The sequence below is a fragment of the Mirounga leonina genome, unplaced genomic scaffold, assembly GCF_011800145.1.
Source record: "Mirounga leonina isolate KUSES-001 unplaced genomic scaffold, KU_Mleo_1.0 Mir_129, whole genome shotgun sequence".
Taxonomy (NCBI): domain Eukaryota; kingdom Metazoa; phylum Chordata; class Mammalia; order Carnivora; family Phocidae; genus Mirounga; species Mirounga leonina.
Genome location: NW_023270323.1, coordinates 26,444,177 through 26,466,970, shown reverse-complemented (window position 1 = coordinate 26,466,970; position 22,794 = coordinate 26,444,177). Strand labels below are relative to the sequence as shown.

Sequence of the window (22,794 nt, the reverse complement as noted above, 5' to 3'; positions counted from 1 at the left end):
AATAGTCTGAGTGAGAAATAAATTGTGACACATTAAGCTATGGAGATTTAGGTGTGTGTTACAACAATATAATCTAGCCTAACCTAATAAATGATGCTGTGTTCAGTCATGGTGTTTGACAGTGTGTTTCCTCTGCTTTGGATGCCCTACCCAGTACCTCACCCCTTCACCAAGAAGTCTTTTTTTGGTTTCTTCTTGTTCATCTTATAGGGCTTATCTCAGCTTTGTCTGCCCCCATCCCTCTTCCTGGGTTCGTTGCCTCTTCAACATGCTTCTTTTGTGCATATGTATGGATGAATGACTCCTGGTTATTTATGGATGGACGAAATTATTTTGTGGTTGTTATAGATACTTCTCTTTAGAAAAATTAACATAGCTTAGTGGTTTCAAGTTTGGCCTGCATACCCCGGCGGGTCTCTGAGACTCTTTCAAGAGGTCTGTGAAATCAAACCAGTGGTGCAAGATCAATAGTGGGTAAAACTTCTGGCACCTTAGTAAATCAAGGTTCTGGCATCAGACCCTACCAGGAGTCATCCTGTCATCATATTCTTCACTGCCACACATTCACTGGGGGGAAAGAATCTAACTTCATTAAAGAATTCCCTGGATGAGCGCACCTGGGTGGCTCAGTCATTAAGCGTCTGCCTTCGGCTCAGGTCATGATTCCAGGGTCCTGGGATCGAGCCCCGCATCGGGCTCCCTGCTCGGCGGGGAACCTGCTTCTCCCTCTCCCACTCCCCCTGCTTGTGTTCCTTCTCTTGCTGTGTCTCTCTCTGTCAAATAAATAAATAAAATCTTAAAAAAAAAAAAAAAAGAATTCCCTGGATGAAATATTAAAAATTATAAAATCTTGAGGCTGAGTATGTCTTTGTAATATTTTGAATGACCAAATGAGAAGTATGCATAAGCACTTTTGCTGCATATTGAATTGAAATGGCTGTCTTGAATAAAGGCCTTGAACAATTGCATGACTCACATGCTGAACTCACCACTTTGGTCATGGAGCAGCATTTTATTTGAAAAGAATGACTGACAAAACTTGGTTATTAAAATCAGTATTTGGCAAACATTAGCTTGAAAATAAGTAAAGGAAACTTGTCCTAAGGAAAACAACTGATAGTATTTGTTGCTAATGTTAAAATTTACCATTTAGCATGAAAAGTAAATTTTGATGAATTTATATGTGCCCCTTGATACTTAATGACTTTATGATGGGATCAGTTCTGATATTAATGAATTATCACTAATTATTTTTATGTTAATTAATTATGTGTCAACATTTGGAACATCTGCATAACTCAAAATGACCAATAAATACTGTTAAAAAATCATGCACAGATAAAAGATACATTGAAAATTCAAGACATACTAATGGTTTTTAATATAACAGAGCATAAAAAGTTCATTGATCTTGATATGGTTTTGGAATTAGGTGATGTTTGGTGGGCTGGGGTCCGGAGCCGACGGCCAAAAGAGAATTCTTGAGGTGTCTTTGGTACAAAAAGGTGGTTTTATTAAAGCACAGGGACAGGACCTGTGGGCAGAAAGGGGCTGCACGGGGTATGAGGTGTGGCTGATTATATACTATGGGGTTGGGGGAGAAAGGAAAAAGGGAGGTTTTCAAAAGAACTTTCATATGCTAAAAAGGACCTGCAAGATACCGGAGGCCTTGCCATTGTCAAGTTAAGGTTGTTTTTCCCTGTAGCGAGGTATTAACATTAAGATACTTGGGAACTTCCTGGAGGAACATTACACTCTGCCCTCTTCAAGTATCTGTCAATGGGCTGAAGGTTGTAAGGACATTTAATTGTATCTACATTTCCTTCTGGAAGCCAGGTTATTGATAGAAATGCTTTGTTCTTGTAGATTGCTAATTTGTAAACTGAGGGAGACTCATGTCTTGCAGGATTGTGACCTCTATAAGTCAACTATTTGTTTTTCCTTTCCTTAGCTTTAGGGCAGCCAGGAGTGCCTGAGGAATGTCACATATATCCCATGGCGGGGGGGGGGGGGGGGGGGGGGGCGCTGTGGGTTGTCAGCTTCTGCCTTGTCCTCAGCTTGCCTTCTGTTCTCTCATCAATCTGACTAAAAGTCCACATGGAAGAAACTACCACTTGTTAAGTTTGGGTGTATTTTCATAGGAGAACATCTACAAATATCTGAAAACACTATTAACATTCTCTTCCCTTTCTCAACTACGTACCCGGGTAATGCTAGATTTTTTCATATACTTCAACCAAAACAACAGACTGAATGAAGAAGCAGAGATGAGAAACCAACCATCTTCTATTAAGCCAGATATTTTAAAATAATGCCATATTTCTCATTTTTTCCATTGGCAAATACCCATATTTTTTAATAAAAATTCTGTGATTTATGTAACATGTATTGAGTTTAATACTGTTACTTTTAGTGGATTAAATATTTTAAACAATTTTCAGTTTAGTGCTTAGTATGATAAGTATGCCTAGGTACAGGCTACATAGAAACACTCTTTGAGGGTCTCAGTAATTTTGAAGAATGTTAAGGGATCCTAAGAGCTCAAAATTTGAGAACCACTGATATGTAATCTGGGATCCAGGATATGGACTTGGCAAAGTTAACATAGTAGACTAGCTACATTACTCTATCACTTAAAAAAATCCACAAATTATCTGTTTTAATTAGTGTATGAGTGGACATGATGCTAATTGGCAGTACTTGATTTTTTTTTAAAATAGTCAATAAAATTTTATATAAAACAGCTGCCTTTGCCTTGCTACTCCTCATTCAAAAGATGAGCAACCACCTGACCAAACTTCTCAGGCTGGCAGGCCTCAACCCTGGCTGGGCTGGCCTCATGCCTGACTGGGAGCCTTCTGCATCTAGTTATGAGGGACCCATCCACTGCATCCCTGTTGGTGTGCCTGAGCCTCTCCCTCCAGCCTGAAGGTAGCTTTTTAACTACGTTATAGCCTTCACTCAACCCATGGACCAAGAGGAAACAACAGAAAAAAAGAAAAAGCTACCTGCAAAAGACCATTAAGAAAAAATAAATAAATAAATAAAACAAGAAAACCACACACACAAAAAGAAAGAAATTTGTTATTGTACAAAGACAGTCTGCTTTCAAATTTGTTTTAATTAAAATACATTATACATTTTCATGGTTCATAGCTACTCCTTTTTGTATGTGTTACAAATGAAGAATTTCCACAAAAACCTGTATCAACACTGAAGAATTAGTGTACCTGGTTTCTGTAGGTCTAAAATGTTTTTTGCTGAGTTTTGCTGATGGTGAAATTGTTTCACAGTGATTTCAAGAGTTGATCAAGATCCCCATACAATAAGAGACTCTAATTCAGTGCCTACTTCTGGCCAGAGTCAGTTTACAACCATACCCTTTCCTCAAATGCTATGAATGAAGGCAGATAGAGCATGTTCCAATCCAACCCTCAGAAAGTGTTGGTTCCAGTCTCTCACAGCTCTGCCACATAACTTGCAATGGAAAAGGACATACTTTCATAATTCCAGAAAGTCTGAGTGACTAAAACCAAGAGTTTTATGCTATGGTAAGACAACCATGATGTGGGCTCACACAATAGAGAAATAGTAATGGTCCTTTTTTGATAGGAGTGTTTTCTTTGCTTAGGCCTTCTTGACTAAACATGAGATTTGTTGTTTTGTGAAATTAAAGTTCATAAATATTTCCTCAGGACCACAATTCTTTCAAAACAGCCATTGTACACACTAATTTAAAATGCATGCTAGATAAGGCTGGGAGTAACCTTAGGCAAAAATGACTTCAGATAGTTGCTACAAGATGCTTTTCTCTTAAATACCAGTCTTAGAGGCAATCCAGTTGCGGTAGGCAGTCACTCGCATATAGACACCTGGCTTATTGACTTCACCACATTTTTCTCCCCAGCTCACTGTTCCAACAAGGTACCAAATATTTCGAGAATTGGGATGAACTAGTGGTCCTCCAGAGTCACCCTGAATAAAACAAAGAATATTAATCATTATGAGAATTAACTTTCAGATACTTTACTAAGTGATAAGCCCAGATGAAGTTTGTGATTCATGCTTCATACAGACCATAGGGAAAATGTATGGTGTAAATCCCTGCATCACCCTTAACACCACCTTTGGCTGGAATATATTCTCTGGGGCTCTTTGGTGTTGACTTGAACCTTGAAGGCATGAACTGCTAAGTTATAAGGTCTAGTTCTTTTTTTTTTTTTTTTTTTTTATTTGAGAGAGAGAGAATGAGAGAGAGAGCACATGAGAGGGGGGAGGGTCAGAGGGAGGAGCAGACTCCCTGCAGAGCAGGGAGCCTGATGCGGGGCTGGATCCTGGGACTCCAGGATCATGACCTGAGCCGAAGGCAGTCACTTAACCAACTGAGCCACCCAGGCGCCCTATAAGGTCTAGTTCTATGAGAAAGCTTTTGGGAGACAAATATTATAGATGTACTTGGAGAACAGGGCTTCATATCTGAGAAAAGTAACTAGAACCCTAGTCATGAGGAGGCTAAGAAGGTAAGAGAAATGGGCTGGAAGTAGTTGGAAATTCTCTGAGACTCATCCTTTCTTGAAATACGGTTAAGACTATGGATTGTGAGCCTAGACTACCTTGGTTTGTGTGCCAGGTCTTCCACTCACTAGCTGTGTGCTCTTGTGCAAATCACTTTACCTTCCTCTGACTCAGTTTTCTCATCTGTAGAATGATAACGATAGTATATACATCACAAGGCTGTGATGAGGATTAAATGAATTGTTTGTAAAAGACTTCAGTCAGGTGCTTGGCTCAGAGTAAGTCCAACTTATGTGTTTGTTAAATACTTATAAACATATGTTGCATGTAGCGGAAAATTACTTTAGCACCAAAGTTGGAGGGAGTTTAACAGAATTGTCAAAGTGCAAATTAACTGAAGCATAGGATTGTCTCCATATTGATGATTTTCATAAAATAACAGCAGTTTTTTGTACACTTTGTGGTCAATATGATTAGTGTCCAGACTTACCTGGCAGGCATCTATACTTCCTTCCAAGTACCCAGCACACAGCATCGTATCTGATACCAAACCATCATATCCTTCCCTAGCGTTACAAGTGTTTGTGTCAATAATCTTCACAGGTGCCTTCTGAAGTACCTCTGGGTATTTACCTAAAGGAAGTAAACATTACCAGTAAAAGAGCTGCTCTGAAATAGAGCAGGATGGAAAACTTGTTTTGTCCTCTGTGCTTAAAACTTACATTTGACTCTTGACTATTTTTAAGATTAAAAAACCCACTCAGTTCCCTCACCCAAATCAATGAAACAGAAATCTTCAAAGAATAATTTGAAATCTTTTAAATGCTGCCTTTCTATATCCTTATCTCTCTTCTTGTATCTTTGAACCAGAACTTGCTCAATTAGTTACTCCAGGTCGGGGAGTTTCTACAACCAGTTAGTTGGTCTCCACAGAACATTCCAAACCAAGGCAATTTGCAAAGCCATACTCCATATGCATCATTTCCTGAGACATTGCCTGTGAGAACTAGGCATCCTGAAGTAAATGATGCCTTTGACTCTGTACCTTGGTCACCATTTTTTCTGCTTTTGTACTCAAACACTATGTTAAGCCTTCACTGAACTTACCATTATATGAAAATGCTCCCCATCCTGTAACAACAACTCCTTCACCTGGTGGAAAAACCTGCGTGGCTTCAGGAAGACAAACTCGATGTACATCATTCTGAAATAAGACTTTTTCAGTGAGCTGTATAACTGCAATATCATCATGATGTTCACCCTGGATGTAGTCTTCATGAACAATAATTTGTTGAACATAACGTTGCATATAAGGGGGATTTACTCTGGTGCCAAAGCTGACAGTATAGTTTTTTGGATTGTTTGTCCTAAAGAAGCAAAAATTATGTATTTATTTTAAAATAATAGAAATGCAGCCTGCATCTACTGTACTCTTTTCATGACATTAATATTCCTTTGCTGTATAGCTCATTAGCAGTGATAGTCTGATTTTTTAAATTCATTTAAAAAAATCTTGAGTCCCTATACCATATACTATGTAAAGTAATGGGAATATAGAAATAAAAATTAATAGCTACACCTTCAAGAAACTTAAATCTAATGAAAGATGGACATAAACACAGATAGTTATAATTGCTTAAGTGCTTTGTATATAATTAATGGGACAACAAAACAGGTAGACTTAAATCTGCATGCTCTAGGGATGAGATTTCTTAGGGAAAGTAGCATTTTGGGTAAGACTATAGAGCTGAGTCATAGTTGCCTAAAAGATAAGGAGAGGGGGACAGGCATATGCAGTGGGGGAGAGGGGTATGAAACAGGATGATGTGTTTTAGCAACTATGAGTAGTTAGGGATGTCTGGAGTATAAAGTGATGAGAGATAAGAATCATGTGAGAAAAAAATATAGTATCAAGAATGAATGACTCTTGCATTCTTATAGGTAATGCAGGAAAATCTTAGATTGACTTTCTATATAATTTGTCTTCCGAACCCGGACCCTTGAGATGAGAGTGCTACTGATAATGAAGCGGGGAACTCCAAGGTCTTTGGTCTCCCTAGCCTTGGGCAACATGATGAACTTACTTTTGAAAGCAGTGAGCTGCAGTCACCAGGTATCTTTCACTGATCAAAGATGCCCCGCAGCGGTGTTGGCCATTCTTTTTGAGAGTTGCTTGCCACGGCCATTCTCCTTTCTGAGCATTGGAACCCCCCCTGATTCTATCATACGTAGCTGACATCCTTGCTCGTGTCCCACAGCCTGTCAGAGTCAGTTTTGTTCCATTGAGAGTAGGAAGATAACATTTGTTTGATTATAAAGCAGAGAGTGAGCTGAGTTATTCTTGTGTAGCTCTATCTGACAATATCTTGCACTGAAGGGGCTAGGTTGTAATTTGCACGGGAATCACTAGCAGCCCCTGGATCACCTCTATACCCAGCATAGTATCTCCAAGATTCTTCAACATTTGGAGAATATGAGAACTGTGGGAGGCAGATAAAGTCACAGTTAAGTCCATGGGCTCTGCAACCCTGGTTTGAATTCTGACCATACCATTCACAAACTGGATGAACTTGGGCAGATTATTTCACTTCTTTGTGCTTCAGTTTCCCCATCTCTCAAATGGGATGATAATAATAACATCTGTCTTTAGGATCGTTGTGAGTATTAAATGATTTGTATGTAAAGCATCTAATTAGAATTGTGCCTAGCTAACAGTAACAAATCTTGACTGTTATGTCTTAGATCATCTCACACGTTTAATTAAGAAGTATCTGAACTTACGGTTGTTGATAATCTTTTCAGCATGAACCTTATTGATTTCTGAAATAGAACAAAAGCTCATGGTAAATATAACACCTAGCACCTAATACCCTGGGGCCAATGAAGTAAGATGCTAGATTCAGCAGAGCTGGAAGGTCCAGAAATAATTTTGAATCTCAGGATAAAATGTCAGTAGAAAGGAGAGAATATTGGTTTATTTGAATTGTTCTTTTATCATATGTGAGTGTATGATATGGAAATACCACCTTCATAGTTCCACATGGGAGACTTCTTTTGTATTTAATTGGAACTGTATTCTATATCATCTAAGGTGGATGGTTGCCAGTATCTTTTCTCAGAAGAACAGGAAGAACTCCAAGTGAATGTGATTCCTGTCAGTCCACAAAAATAACTTTTTAAAAAGTGATCTGTCTTATAAGGGCAGATTGTATGCTATTTTTCAATGTTATAGGAGATCATGAAAAAATATACAGTACACACCATTACTTTTAAGGACTGTTCAAAGTTTTACTATTTGCTTTATACTGAGAAGCAGTTTTCCCCCCAGAACTGCTTTCAGTTATGGCATTATTATGATTTGATTATTATGTTCTCAATAGTAAAGAACACAAATTATTACTCTGATATAAAATAATGACATATTCATTTAAAAAATTGAATATCAGCTTTGTGCATGGTACTTGTGATATATGTTAGACATAAAAAGATAAGAGTAACACTGCTCCTATTTAAAACATAAGCTTACCCATGAGTCTAAGAGAATTAGGATCTGTAGTCAGAGAGCCTGCATGGTTCCTCAGCATCTGATGTAAGATGCTTTCAATTCTTCTTCTTGTGTTTTCCTTCATTGATCTGGGAGCCTTGAATACTAGCCATATATGTGCAGTGACACTGTTGTTATGAGGACTGGAAACAAGATAAATATGTTTCAACGAGATAAACATATTTCATACACTGCTAAAAAATAGCATTTACTTCCTCATTCCCTGATCTTTCATATTTTTATTTCTTCTGACTTTTTATGGGTTTGTGTAGTAACTTCACTTTTGTTTAATCACAGGATCATCCATCTGCCTACATTTATTTGGTGACAGTAAGCATGCAGCTAGAGTATTCATCTTAGAGGACAAATAGTTCTATAAATCTGAAAAATAGGAAAGGCCTGAAGCACAGGGTAGAAATACCAGATAAGAGGGATTAAGCCCTGCGTCAGGCTCTGTGCTTAGTGCGGAGTCTGCTTGGGATTCTCCCTCTCTCTCCCTCTGCCCCTTCCACTCATGCTCGCTCTCTCTGTCTCTAAAAGAAATAAATAAATAATAATTTTTTTTTTTTAAAAGAAGTACCACGTAAGAACTGGGCTCACATTCATGTATTCACCAATCATTTATTGAGCAAATGCTATAGACAAGTGCCTGGAGTAGGTGCTACTAGGTGAGGCAAGGATGACTAACACATGGTTCCTACCCTGCAGGAATTTACAGATTTCTAGGAGATAAGACATGTATACAAATTACTATAATAAATTAGGCAGAAGCATTGATATTTATTTTATCTGCAGCTAGAAGGGTAAGTCATTTTTTACTTAAAGAATCAGAGAAATTTTCATGGAAGAAGTGACATATACTACTGGACCTTAGAGTATTGTTATCACTACTTCATTATGAAACAGAAAATTTCATCAGGCAGAGGAGAGGAAGAGAGTACTACCAGAATAACTGGACAGCAATAATTAGTTAGCATTTACTGGGCATCTTCTGTGATTTATTATCACACTTAGACTTCATAACAACCCTGCAACATAGGTGTCATTATCTTCATTTTATAGGTAGGGAAAAATGGAAGCTCTGAGAGGTTCCCTAATATGCTTAAGATTACACAGCTACTAAACTCAGACCAGATTCAGTACAATTGACTCTATAACCCAGGATTTTTATACTGTACTGTCTCTTTATGCCCAGTCACAGAGACAACAATGTCTAGGAGATGGGATGCAGATGGAGGAGGGCTTTTAATGCTAGTCAAGGGGTAGCAGTAAAGAGAAGTTGTTGAATAAAACCATACTTGAGGAAGATGAACCTGACTGTGGTGTCCAGGAAAAATTGGTTTGGAATTCAGAAAGGGGTGAGCAAGGTTGACCAATGGACATGTAGGAATTGTCAAGCAGCTTTGAGGCTAGTGTCTGAAGTGGCACTATTATGCTTTGGCTCTTCCTGACAGATGACTATCATTTTGGCATATAAATCAGTAGGAAGCACCCAACACACACAGGTTTGATTATCACAGGAGGGAGTACCAAAATGAAAACCTCTGTCCTGCAGCCTCTCCATCACTTCCTTTGGGACCACACTTCCTATAGATACCTAAAGTTACATGCATGGGAAAACAAAGCAAAAGCTCTCCGGTGGTTGCAATGATCTCTGAAAGATACCTGGGCCCTTCAATTTTAGCCTCCCATCCCTTTATAATACTCAAATCAACCCTCAAGGTTAATTCCAATTGAGATCTTGATGTGTTCTGCAATTCCAGGAGGCCCATGAGTTCCAGGAGCAGGGGAAGAAGGGCAGGCATATAGTCTGGTGGCATTGATGAAGGTAAAAGCAAAAATTGCCTTCATTGGAAATGTGTTTATTTGCAAATCTTTCCATACATATCTTCTTTGATCTCCTGAGTCCAGTTTTATGAGAGAGGCAATGAGGGTGCTATTATTAGTATTTCACGGATAGGTGCACAGACTCAAAGTGTTAGAGTAACTCACCCAAGGCTCTGGAGCTACTAAGTGGCAAAGGCTGGGCTCAGGTTGAGTAATTCCTGTTCTTGGGCTCCCCTGCTATTCCATGCTACTCTAAGCCCACATGCAGAGGACACATAGCCTATTTCACTTGTGGACTAGAAGGACCTCCTTGTCATCAAAGTTTGGTGTAGATATGCTCTTTCTTACCCTGTAAGAACTCTAGAATAGTTCCACAAGGTATTTAGCTGACTTGCAAGCGGAAAGACATGAGAAAACAGGGTCTGTACTTACACTACTGCTAAAATGTTAGACTATCAAACACTGGTCAAAGGGATCATCTGCTATTTGCTGGACATAAAAACTTAAGAAATTTGAGTGATGAGGCATTTAATAAATAATAAATTCTCAATAGATCTAATGAATAAAATTAGATAGCCCAATCTTTGCTTTGGTTTTATATTGAACAATTATTCTGACATTTAGCTGAGGGTGATACTGTTTATTAGTAATTTATTGACTAATGACTATAATATTTCAAAATTCTTTTTACAGAGGTATTTGAAATATGTATGTATGAATGGGTTGATCTCTTTTCTAACTGCTATTATTAGTTACTTACACCAGTGTGATGACTTGAGAATTGATATATTGTCTGTAAATGCTAGAACTTTGAAATGCATCAACCATCTGTTAAAGAGAACATAGAGTCAAGCATCAAATTCCAATAATATATTTATATTTCAGAGAACTAACAATGAAATAAATACAGGAAAATCCTAATTTACCTTGGTCTCAAGAATTTTGCTAAGATGGTTATTTTCCAGTGATGTCTCTCTTTGATAATTTCTGTTATATGGGATATCCAACACTTTAAAGCTACCTTGGTAATAGTAGGTTGTATTTTCTGTGAGATAAAAACAGGATCCAGGAATTATTTAAATGAAATGGATTTCAAATGAAAATATAGATTACATAGTAATACCAACTAGTAAATATTGTGCTCATATTTTACATTGATAACCTGTGAATCTTTCTGGCACAGTTGATTAGATATCCTGGGCATTGTGAAAAGTGCTTATTGGACCCATAATGCAGCAGATATAGATATAGACAAAGGTAAGAAAAAAGAGTAATGTCTTGAGATTGAGACAGATAGGACTATATACAAAAATGAGATTTTTGTCCCATAATCATCAGACTATGACTAAAAATAGTTACCATTTATTATGTACCATGGGAAGATACTTTATAAAACATATATGAAGTATAACATTTTTTTTTTTTCAGGAGAAATGTGGTCTCCGAGATATTCAGTAACTTAGCTAATATTATATAGCTACTCTTAAGAGCCAAGAATCAAATTTGATTTGACTACAAAGTCACACCTAATCCATTATATTTCCTTCCCAAATTTTCATAGACACTAAGCCATTTGGTATATGATATGTCTTACCCCTAATATGTGATAGATATTAAGCTGTTATATAGCATCTAGCATATAGTAAGCACTAAATAAATATTAATACTATTTTGCAATATGATCATGCCTTTGAAGACTATGCGATAGGACAAACAGTTAGAAAGTTCTAAAGAAAATGCTGGAAATCATTTGTTTATGAATAATAGTTTGTGAACCAACATTGTTAATTGTAGTTTGTTTGTCTGGGGGTCATGGATATTTTACTATAGAGACCAAACTTTGCAATGGTAGTTTATTAGACTTTACCATAAGTAGTAAAAAATACATCTTGAAACTATTCAACTTTCTTTTTTATAATTCAGTGTTTACAGTGCATCCTTCAGTTCTTTATTTAGATTCCTAGATATTTCTACCTATTGTGATAATCAAGCTGCCATGAATATTCCCCAGTGTAAACTAATAAATTGACAATATACAAACTTTTTATTACAACTGCATGAGGCACTTTTCTAAGAGCCAGTGGATAAACTAAACATTTTATGTCTAAGACATTTAAGACTAAGAAACTACACCCTAGAACAAGGAATTGAGTATTAATTTAATTGTATGCAGCAATCCTAATGGCCACAGAGATGGCTCACTATGCTGAGGTCACTGTGAAATCAGTCAGTGAGCTCTGTTGGTACCTCGTGAAATGAAAACAACCCCTTGGGGATGAGATATCCATAAGGCACACCTGCACCTTATGATTAACATTCCCATTTCTCTAAGTGGTTCAAATGACAATATGAATTGAGAAAGATAGATAAGGGACAGAAAGAAAGAACTGTTTTATGACTTCCATGACTTAGAACTTATTTCTGTAAAGAAAACTTACAACTTAACACACAACACACACACACACACACACACACAGTTTTTATTTTTGTACAGAGAGTGTTCTGGAGTGTAGTAACAGAGCTTAAGCATGAATTATGGGAATACTTCTATTTAAATTTGACAGAGTAAAAACACTTCTTTTACATTCTCCTTCCTCTAAGTTTTTAAAAAGACCAAAAGACAAGGGTAAAGAGCTCATTTCCAAGGAAACAAGAGAAAATGACAACACCAGACCAAAAACTATGAAGCAAATATTCCCCTAAATGTGAAATATACACTAGGGTGAAGAATGATACAGATCAGGGATACATCTCCTCACAACTTGAGTCAAGTGAAGGTCTTTCTGAAAGTTCTCAATGATTCTATGATTAGAGTAATGAGATTTCAGGATCTGGAAAAAAGACAAGGAATATTTCCATAGAGTCCTATTTTGACCCTGCAGAATGACAGCAGTGAAAATAAAAGTGAAACCATACTAATGTGCCATTTTTGGGTATATGTTCTAATCTCACAGCTGAGGCAACGTTCTAGAGGTGAGTTGGGATGAACACGGGAGGGAAATCAAGATCACTATATCATAATTCAGAGAGTCTGTAAATTAAGGAGCTTTCCTCAAGGCTACCCCAGCTTCTTGTGTTAAAAACTAAAGATAAGTGTTTCATGATGTTAAAAAAAAAAATCACACTGGATAAGAGAATATTTGAGATAAGTAAAAATATAAGCTGCAAACTCCCTGTGGTCCACCCCTCAGATTCACTTCCCATAGTATTCTTTAGAAAACATCTAGTAATTATGATTACAAACCAGAATGAAGTGTTATAAATGTTGACAATATAAAAAGAATAATACTGCTAACAAACCACTGGGAAGTCTGGAGAAAAATGAGAAGTATAAGTATATGCTGATTTTCTTGTCTTTCTTATCCTAATATTTTAATTATAAAGTCATATAATACCATCTTGGTAGATTACTTTTTCTGCCTATCAATTAACTATCTGTGCATTCATGTCCCTATATTGTATACATTCTTTTACATTTGTATATTCAAAAGATGTCTGCAATAGAGTGCTTGGCAAATGTGTATTTCTGGGATCTTGGGTCATTGATAGCCATTTTAAAGGAAGATAGTTAATTTATTGTTTGCAATTATCTCTTTGTCTTTGGTAGAAATGGAAATGAAGTTTACAACAAACTGTACTCTTTATAAATAAATAAAAATGTATTCTTTACCAACCTACTGCCAGAAAATGAACCAGGAGACCAATAGTTATTCCCAGGATTGCCAACACTCCAAACACAATGAGGGCAATCATCCATAGTGGCAAAGATGGACGGGAGATTGTGACTGGTCTGCAAGTAAAGGATATAAATATAAAAGCTATATCAGAAATAAGTCACAGTCATTCTAAATCTTTATTTCTTTCCTTTTGTTCACCCCCAGAAGCTCAATTTAGACATCATAGTAGTCAAAGGTATATGAGGAGAGGAAAGGAAAGGAAGAAAGGAAGAAAAGAAAGGAAAGAAAAGGAAGGAGGAGGGGGAGGAAGAGAAAGAAGGGAAGAAGTTTAAAATCGAACCTCTCTGGGTCTATGCTATGAAATTATTTTTCAGGAGTACGATGGTGTCTAGTTCCCTCTCACCAGTGACAGAGTTAGTATCAATAAGTGAAGACCTTGCCAGGTTGGGGAGGAAGGAGGGAGGAAAACAGAGATTTCTTAGAAGTTCTCTATGCCAAAGCCTATCATAATTTTTGAAGTATGATCATGATTCTATTTTATTTATTATGTCCTTATTATATACAAAGAACACACACAATATGAAGTGCTATATTGGGTGAGAGCAGTGTCCATCTTTCTTACTAGTTTATTTATGGCTGTAGTTCAAAGAAATCTTTTGTAGAGAAGCATGCTGTGTTCAACCTACAGTAAGTTAGGTATTTTCACCATGCTTCATTTAGACAACAAATAGGTATTGCCTAAATTGAAATAGGAATTTGGGGTAACTTTCCAGATAAAGAGGCATGAGAAGACAGTCTAGGAAGAGGGAATAACAAGCAGTGTTCAAAGAATGGCCAGCAATTCAATTTTCTTGCAGCAAACTGTGTCATGGATTGGCCAAAGATGAAACTGGACAGTATAATGACTAATTTTAAGTGTCAATTGGCTAGGCTATAGTGACAAGTTGTTTGGTCAAACACGAGTCCACATGTTGCTGTGAAAGTATTCTGTAGCTATAATAAACATTTATAATCAGTTGACTTTAAGATTTCCCTCTATAAGTGGGTGGGCCTCATCCAATCAGTTAAAGGACTTAAGAGCTAAAACCGAGCTTTTTATGAGAAGAAAAACATTCTGCCTTGGGAGTAGAACTCCTGCCTGAGTTTCCAGCCTTATCAACCTTACAATTGTATGAAGCAATTCCTTAAAATAAACCTCTCTATCTTAGATACACAGATCCCATATATAGATATATCTATATATTTATATGCCTAGCTAGCTAGCTATCCATTGAGAGAGAAAAGGAGAGAAAGAAAGACGGGAGGAGGAAGAGGAAATAGAAAGAAAGATATATCCTATTGTTTCTGTTTCCCTGGAAAATCCTCATACAGAGGCAACAACAAGGGCTTTGTTGCTACACAAAGGTGTTGAGATTTTGTCTTAAATATTGAGGCTCCTCCAAGTGTGATTGGAGGACAGCTTTTATCAAAATCACCTGGGAGTGCTTATTACATACGCAGATTATGGTATCCTACCTCAGATCTAGTGAGTTCAAATTCCTGAAAGGGTCTGAGAATTTGCAGTTTAACACTCTTAGTGATGCAGATTTTTGCTAAACTATATGCTATCTTCACAGCAAAATTGGAAAACTTTAATCTAGCCAGGCCTATCACCAAGATTTTCAGATTAGAAGTGGCATTGAAGGGGTGCCTAGGTTGCTCAGTCAGTGAACCATCTGCCTTCAGGTCATGATCCCAGAGTCCTGGGATGGAGCCCCACATTGGGATCCCTGCTCTGCAGTGAGAGTCTGCTTCTCCCTCTCCCTTTGTCCCTCCCCCCGCTCCCAAGCAAGCTCTCCCTCTGTCTCTCTAGCATGTTCTCTCTCAAATAAATAAATAAAATCTTAAAAAAAAAGAAGTAGCATTGGAGGGGAGTATGTGGATGTATTAGGTCTCAGATAAAAATAGATTGCGTTGATGCTTTCAGGAGAACAAGTTTGTGTTTGTGTTTTTGTGTGTGTGTTTAATACATCCTCTGTTGATTTTTTTTTTCCCACTCTCTTCAAAAACTATTCCATACTTCTTTTTTCCTCAACCCTCCAGCACCTTTTACCTCATCCTCAATCTTAGCTGATAACCTTACTTCCTGGTCCACTGAGAAAATTAAAGGCATCAGAAGAGAATATTTACAATTCCATCATCACATTTGTGAACTTCTCATCTGTACCCCACACACTGCTTTTTCCTCATGTTTCTGTAAATAAACTGTGCCCCTATCTTAAGGCAACCTGCCATCATCTCATCTCATTCTCCAATCTACTTCTAATCTATGTTCCAGCCATTTCAAACTACTCAGAGTTCCATGGACAACCAAACTCCTTCACACCTCCATGTCCTTGCACACTCTGGTTCTTCTGTCTAAAATGTCCACCTCAAGTCTACCCAGTGAGCTCCCACTCAGATTTTATCACTCAACTCTGTCGTTTCCTCTTTGTTGAGGTCTTCCATGGCTCACCCTAATATGGATCTATACTGAGGGTATTTTGTACTTTTACATGGCAGTCTTTTCACCTCTAGTCGAGGCCATGTTATGGTCTGGCCCATGTCATTAATTATCGCTGATGTTGGTGTTGCTTTATACCCAGGCCATATTGTGGGGCCTAGTACATTATAGATAGTGTTTGTTGAAGTAGTGAATAAATGAAGCCAAGGGATATTGAGGACTACTAGATTATAAAGGATAAATAGATCAGAGGGATACAAATTATGGAAAGCCTTCAGTGCCAGTCAAAAGAGTTTTTGACTTTATCTAGTGGAAATGACTAACATGAGGACATGCAGTGCTTAGGAAGATGAATCCGCAGTCCGCATGATGATAGTTTAAAGGAGGGAGAAAAGAAACAAAGTGATGAATTTGAGAACATTTACAATAGAATATTTGTCAGAACTTGGTAGTTAATTAACTATCTTGGTAAAGGATAGGGATATGTCAAAGATGACACAAGATTTTATCTTGAGAAGTAAAAGAGAGTCAAATGAAGTCTAGAAAAGGTAACTTGGGGGAAAAATGATAAATATTTTGTATCTGGAATTTAAGAGACATTTAAATTTCCAATACACAAATGGAGATGTCAGACTGGTAGTTAACTGAGGCACCGTAGTTGGGCTTAACTTAGGTGTCATTCAAAAACAGGGAACAACCAAAGCTGTGAAACTGGATTAGTAAGTTTAGTGCTTGTTATATAAAATATGGTAGAAAATTGATATTTCTCTTTCTGAGGCAAACATTTGTTTCCATTCTAACTACAACTAATTTATCTCAATTTTTTCATGCCTTACTTGATTTTCACAGTCTCATTATTCAACATCACTCAAAAGACTTTAAATTGTCAGCATGTTTCTTAACTATAAAATTTTAAATCTCGTCCACCTTGCAGTGATGGGTAAGCACTTACCTCATCTCCTAGGCATTCAGCTCCACCAAGACTACCTTGTTGACCACTTGGTTCTCTAATCTTTTCTCCACACCCTTTCCTTACTTTTCTGTCTCCCATAAATTGTCATTGATTACTTTTCTTTTCCTAGAAGTCTCTCAACTGGGGATATATTTATACATTTCTTGTTTTGTCTAGTTTTATTTTTAAATTTTTACCTCAGGACAGGACTTCATATAGATTTGGGCAAATTTTTTTCTTTTATCTTTACAATTTGTTTTAGGGTTGGTGTTCTTATAAGAACAGAAATAAATCTAAATCTATTAAAATATGATCAAATAAGATATCTTAGAATTCATCCAAACACTATGGTTTGAAAGAAGACTGAAATAACTTCCTCATTTTCATTTGTCTTCCTTTGAAAATGCTGTAGAATTTTATAGTTATATTCCCTAGCCTCCTTTTCCATTTCGATTATTGCTTGTCACCAACTCAGATGCTTCTCTCAGATGCAGCTATCTTTAACTGATAACCTAAAGATCTTACACACCATGACACAGATTAAATATCTGTTTAAAAATGACAGACTTCCCACACATAAAAACCACTCAAGTATTTAGCCAATATTTTTGGTACTCCACACTATAAATTCTTCTGAAAACTCACATAAGGGGGATTACTGGAAGAGGACATAGAATATCAATTGTATCTTGCTATAAAAATTAAAAACAAAACAACAACAACTTCTGGCCATGAAATCTCAATGCCACCTTGGCAAGGATCTAAAACACCACTTTCTCCTGAGACCTTTTCCATTGTGTCCTAGAAAACTACTCCAAGAACAATTGAAATTGATAAAATATAGCATTGAAGTCTTTACTTCTACTTCTAGTGTACCTGTTCTTCCTCTTGGCCATTCATTATTCAGGAACCCATATGGAACCACAAGATTGACTAAGGTCTCCTCAAAAACACCTGCAGAGTCAACCATGTTTCCAAATCCCTCCAACCTCTTCTGGGCAGATTAATGCCTCTGCCTGTGAAGTTAACCACTAAATTATGGCTTGAACCTTTCCTAGGTAACTAGGAGTACTTGGAAACAGTGGATTAATCCTTTGAAATCTTTCAGGTGAAGACTTTACACAAGTGTTAAAATGTTGAAGGAGAAGGCCCTATTTAAAAAAAAAAGAAGCACATCCATCCAGCATAAAAGTGATGTCTGTCTTATAGACAAAACAATAACAAAATAATTGTGCTGTTTACTTTCCACTTACTAAATGTGTATGATCATCCTTTCCTTTACTGATAGATCAGAGATGCAGCCAATAAGAAAACATCAGGGTTATGAATAATATGACATATCTAATAAAGAATTTGCACAACAGTTAATTATTTACTTTAGTTCAAAAAAATGTTCTTATTATATTCCATCACAGTGAGTGTGCTCTTTCTAGTCACATTTTTACATGAATAGTGACATTGCAAATTACATATGTGTGTGTGTAAGTCTTAAAGGTCTAAAAAATTGACTAAATATGCAAATTTTAGAGAAATATTTGTGTAAAGCATGCATTTATATTTTAAAGTTATCTGAACATTAAATATTTTATAATTAGTTTCACTTTATTTTGTTATATTTTAATGAAAATGTCTTGTAAACTGAAAGTGTTTTTTTAAAATGGCATTGGGGTGCCTGGGTGACTCAGTCAGTTAAGCGTCTGCCTTTGGCTCAGGTCATGATCTCAGGGTCCTGGGATGGAGCCCCGCACCAGATTCCCTGCTCAGTGGGGAGTCTGCTTCTCCTTCTCCTTCTGCCCCACCCCCTGCTTGTGCTTCTCTCTCTCTCTGCCTCAAATAAATAAATAAAACCCTTAAAAAATATAAATAAATAAAATAGCATTCATAATCACTGTTCACTTAACATAATAATTATCTAGTTAGATACTTTAAAAATAAATAGCACATGTCTATACATGATTCTCTTCTAATTCATGAATAATAAAAATGCATGGTTTATAAACGATTCTATAAAGAACACCTATGAAGCAATGGTACTGTGAGATTCAAGACAGTATTTATGAAAGCAGTTTAGAAAGCACAAGATATTAAACAAATACAAAGGAGTCATCATCATTATCACTACTGAGAACAATTTAACATTTGATTTATGAGAGAATTTTTCCCTCTGTTTCCTCCTTTGTACTTTACAACAGTCACACAGTCATTTTTCATTCACAGGATGTTAAGCTGCTTGTCACCCTTCTGAAGCATTCTCCAAAGCATGATATAAAACTGCAGATTCCAGACACAAATGCACATGTGTTACAGGGGTGTCTCCACGCAGAAAATCCAAAATGCTGTAGAAAAAATTACAAATCCCCCTCTAAACTCAGTTATTTTACTGCAACACTTGGGCAAGAATTTTGGGCAAGCAAATGTCCACTTACCTATACATAATGCGCTGATATAATTTAGGCTTTTGGTGTTAATAAGATAAAGGAAACTTCTGCACTTCTTTTGTCCTGGTCAGTGGTTCTCAGGTAAATGTGCTAAGCACAATGATACTTGGGATTTTAAGGGTTGGGTGCAATAGCAGAAAGCAATTAAAAGGAAACTAGTTTAACAAGTGTTGATGACATTTGCGGATCTGTGGTTAAAAGGAAGAAATGAAAATTCCCTTTGAGCTGAGTACTTAGAAAAAAAATAGACATAACTTGGATTGGTTGCCTGAGAGGTCCACCCAGGAAATACCACCACAGATTGGTGAATCAGTGTTCTGACTCAGATCCCATCCAGCCCATTCATGTAGTAGAACTCCTCCTTGCTGAAACCATCTGTATCCACCATAGCAGTCTCTGACAAATGACTTAAATATACATTATTTTTTTATATATTTTTTATATTATTTTTATATATATATTTTTTAAATTCTACTACAGCATTACTCATTTGAATTGTGCTTAATCTAAAAATTCTTACTGGAACTGTGTACATACTTTTGTAAAAATGGATTTACACTATATGTAATTAATTGAATTTAAATAAAATATTGAAGTGCTAAAAATGAATAAAAATAAAAAATATGAAATAAAATAAATTTAAAAATGAACAAAATAAATAAAAAATAAATAAAAATGAAGTGTTAAACCATGTTAACATATTACCTACTTAAAAATACATTTGCATTTAAAAAAATAGATATGCTATCATGCCCGGAAAAAAAAAAGAAATGGATTTACAGGTGGAGATAAGTTTTAGTGTAAGAAATATCAGTTCTCTTTTGGCAATTGTTTATAGGAAATGGAACTAATTAATTTAGTCAAGAGTTGTTTTACTAAATGAATATGGATTAAGTTTTTGGGTGACATCAAATTCTTATAAAAACAAAAAGTCAGGAGGTCACTAAGATATTTTGGATACAAATATCTAGATTCTTGGCACCATCTTTCTTATCTTTAACCATCTATTCACTCCATTCATTCATTTAATATATATTTGTTGTAAACTTCCTGAGATTTACGTATTGTGCCTAGTAGTGAAAATACAACAAGGAATAAAATAAAGTCCTTGCCATCACAGAGCTTACACTTTAATGAGAAAAACAGGCAAACACTCAAGAAAATAGTAAATGCATAATTTGATATGAAATATGTCATAAAAAAATGAAGCAGAGTAATTGGGTAGAGAGTGGTGTGTGTGTTGGGAGGGCAGATGGTGGCTATCTTTAGGGTGGTCAGGAAAGGCCTCTCAGAGGAGGAGGCTGTTGAACAGAGAACTGGATTATAATATTAATTAGTATGACTCATCTTCCTAAAACACATATTCATGACATTTCTCTATTTAAAAATCTTCAAAAGTTTCAATTGCTTTCAGAATAAAATATAAACTTCTCTGGTTGATATTCAAGGCTCTTTAGAATGTCATCTCTTTTTATTTATGTTGTTCCATGATAGTTGGTTAAACAAAGGGCATGATATAATCTGAGCTTCAGCTTTCTTATAGGTAAAAATGCAATCTAATGGTGTCATACTTGTAAGGTGTTATATCAGCTGAGGTCATGTATACCAAGTGCTTGGCACAATATTCAGGACATTGTATTATCTTAACGATGTCTTTGTCTAAAGTATGACTTTAGTTGAGCCATTTCTCACAGTTCCATTCCTTGAACGGCAAGTGTTTTCCTACATCCATGCTTTTATTCATGCTGTTTAATACTCTCAGGATTGTCATTTCTACCCATTCAATGTTTATTCATGCTTCATAGTCCAACTTAATTGCCACTGCCTTCATGAAGCTTTCCCTATAAGGCATTATTCTCTTTGATCTCTTTTTTTCTGATTTTTAATATTTACTGTCATTAGTACTTTTATAAATTATAAAATTAATAATTTTAGATTTAATTATCTGCTATGTTGTATTGATTTCTATTTAAATATGTCCTGTGGATGGTAAGATTTGGTAAGCAGGTGGGGAAATGGGCTCCCTTATGTTGATGGTAGGAGTTAGAATTGAGGCAGAAACTTTAAAGGGAGCATTTATTTAATTTTACACCTATATCTCCTGTAATCAACAGTTTCACTCCTAGGTATCCACCTAGATTTCTATCCTGGCATAGGTAATCCAACAGGAATATATGAGGATGTTTATTACAAAGTTTGCAATAGCAAAAAGAATGGAAACAAATTATTAATTGGTAGAGGAATGGTTAAATAAACTATGGCATATCAATATTCTGGGATGTTATTTAGGTGTTAAACGAGGTTATAGTAAATATGGTGGATTGACTTACTCATACTTCATTCTAAGGTCCCTTTTTCTGCTGAAGAGATTGGAAAATTGGAAAACTAAAAATGACATCTCCCACACTCCTTTGCAGTTAGAATTCTGGCTGCAGTTTAGGTTCTGCCAGCTAGATGCACTCTGGAAAACAGTGTGGAGGTTCCTCAAGAAGTTAAAAATAGAGCTATCCTATGACCCATCAATTGAACTACTAGGTATTTACCCCAAAGATACAAACGTAGTGATCCAAAGGGGTATGTGCACCCCACTGTTCATAGCAGCAATGTCCGCAATAGCCAAACTGCGGAAGGAGCCGAGATGCCCTTCAACAGATGAATGGATAAAGAAGATGTGGTCCATATATACAATGGAATATTACTCAGCCATCAGAAAGGATGAATACCCAACTTTTACATCAACATGGATGGGACTGGAGGAGATTATGCTAGGTGAAATAAGTCAGTCAGAGAAAGATAATTATATGGTTTCACTGAAGTATGGAACATAAGGAATAGTGCAAAGGACAACAGGGGAAGGGAGGGAAAATGGAAGGGGAAGAAATCAGAGAGGGAGACAAACCATATGAGATTCTTGACTCCGGAAAACAAACTGAGGGTTGCTGGAGGGGAGGTGGGGAGGGGATGGGGTAACTGGGTGATGGGCATTAAGGAGGGCATGAGATGTAATGAGCACTGGGTGTTATATACAACTAATGAATCACTGAACATTATATCAAAAACTAATGATGTAAAAGAAAAAAAAGAAACAGAAGAGAAAAGCATGTCAGAAGCCTTCTAAAGCATCTTGTGGATTTATGCTGGTAAAAGTTCATGGATATATGATGTTTCCTGTAGCAGCATTTCACTGTCCATTCTTCAGCTTTCTGGAAGCCAAGAAACAATTTTAGGGTAGGCAGAGACCAGACCAGCTTGTGGGTGTCAGGAGGCTGCAGCAATGTCATCAGTACTTGTGCTTTCTTTTCCTTCCTTCCTTCCTTCCTTCCTTCCTTCCTTCCTTCCTTCCTTCCTTCCTTCCTTCC

General features: G+C 36.5%; 1 protein-coding gene across 1 annotated transcript; it reads right to left on the bottom strand.

The window, feature by feature from the left end:
- Positions 1-3,527: 3,527 nt before the first annotated feature.
- LOC118010866 (transmembrane protease serine 11B-like protein) lies at positions 3,528-17,967 on the bottom strand. The gene is made up of 11 exons (XM_035005576.1): positions 17,874-17,967; positions 15,639-15,696; positions 13,561-13,676; positions 10,813-10,931; positions 10,647-10,714; positions 8,042-8,202; positions 7,297-7,335; positions 6,600-6,774; positions 5,623-5,882; positions 5,006-5,148; positions 3,528-3,975 (listed from the first exon to the last, which is right to left on the bottom strand). Exons 1-11 carry the CDS (start codon positions 17,965-17,967, stop codon positions 3,814-3,816), a joined length of 1,395 nt encoding a protein of 464 aa, XP_034861467.1. The 3' UTR covers positions 3,528-3,813.
- Positions 17,968-22,794: the final 4,827 nt, after the last annotated feature.

What these genes read in the sequence shown, in the direction of transcription:
- LOC118010866 (XM_035005576.1), bottom strand. Translation starts at nt 17,967, where the DNA reads ATGGTTGACTCTGCAGGTGTTTTTGAGGAGACCTTAGTCAATCTTGTG. An exon ending in GGTTCATTTTCTGGCAGTAG is followed by an intron (nt 10,932 to 13,560) that starts GTTGGTAAAGAA and finishes TTTATCTCACAG; the next exon opens with AAAATACAACCTACTATTAC. An exon ending in GCAAAATTCTTGAGACCAAG is followed by an intron (nt 10,715 to 10,812) that starts GTAAATTAGGAT and finishes TCTCTTTAACAG; the next exon opens with ATGGTTGATGCATTTCAAAG.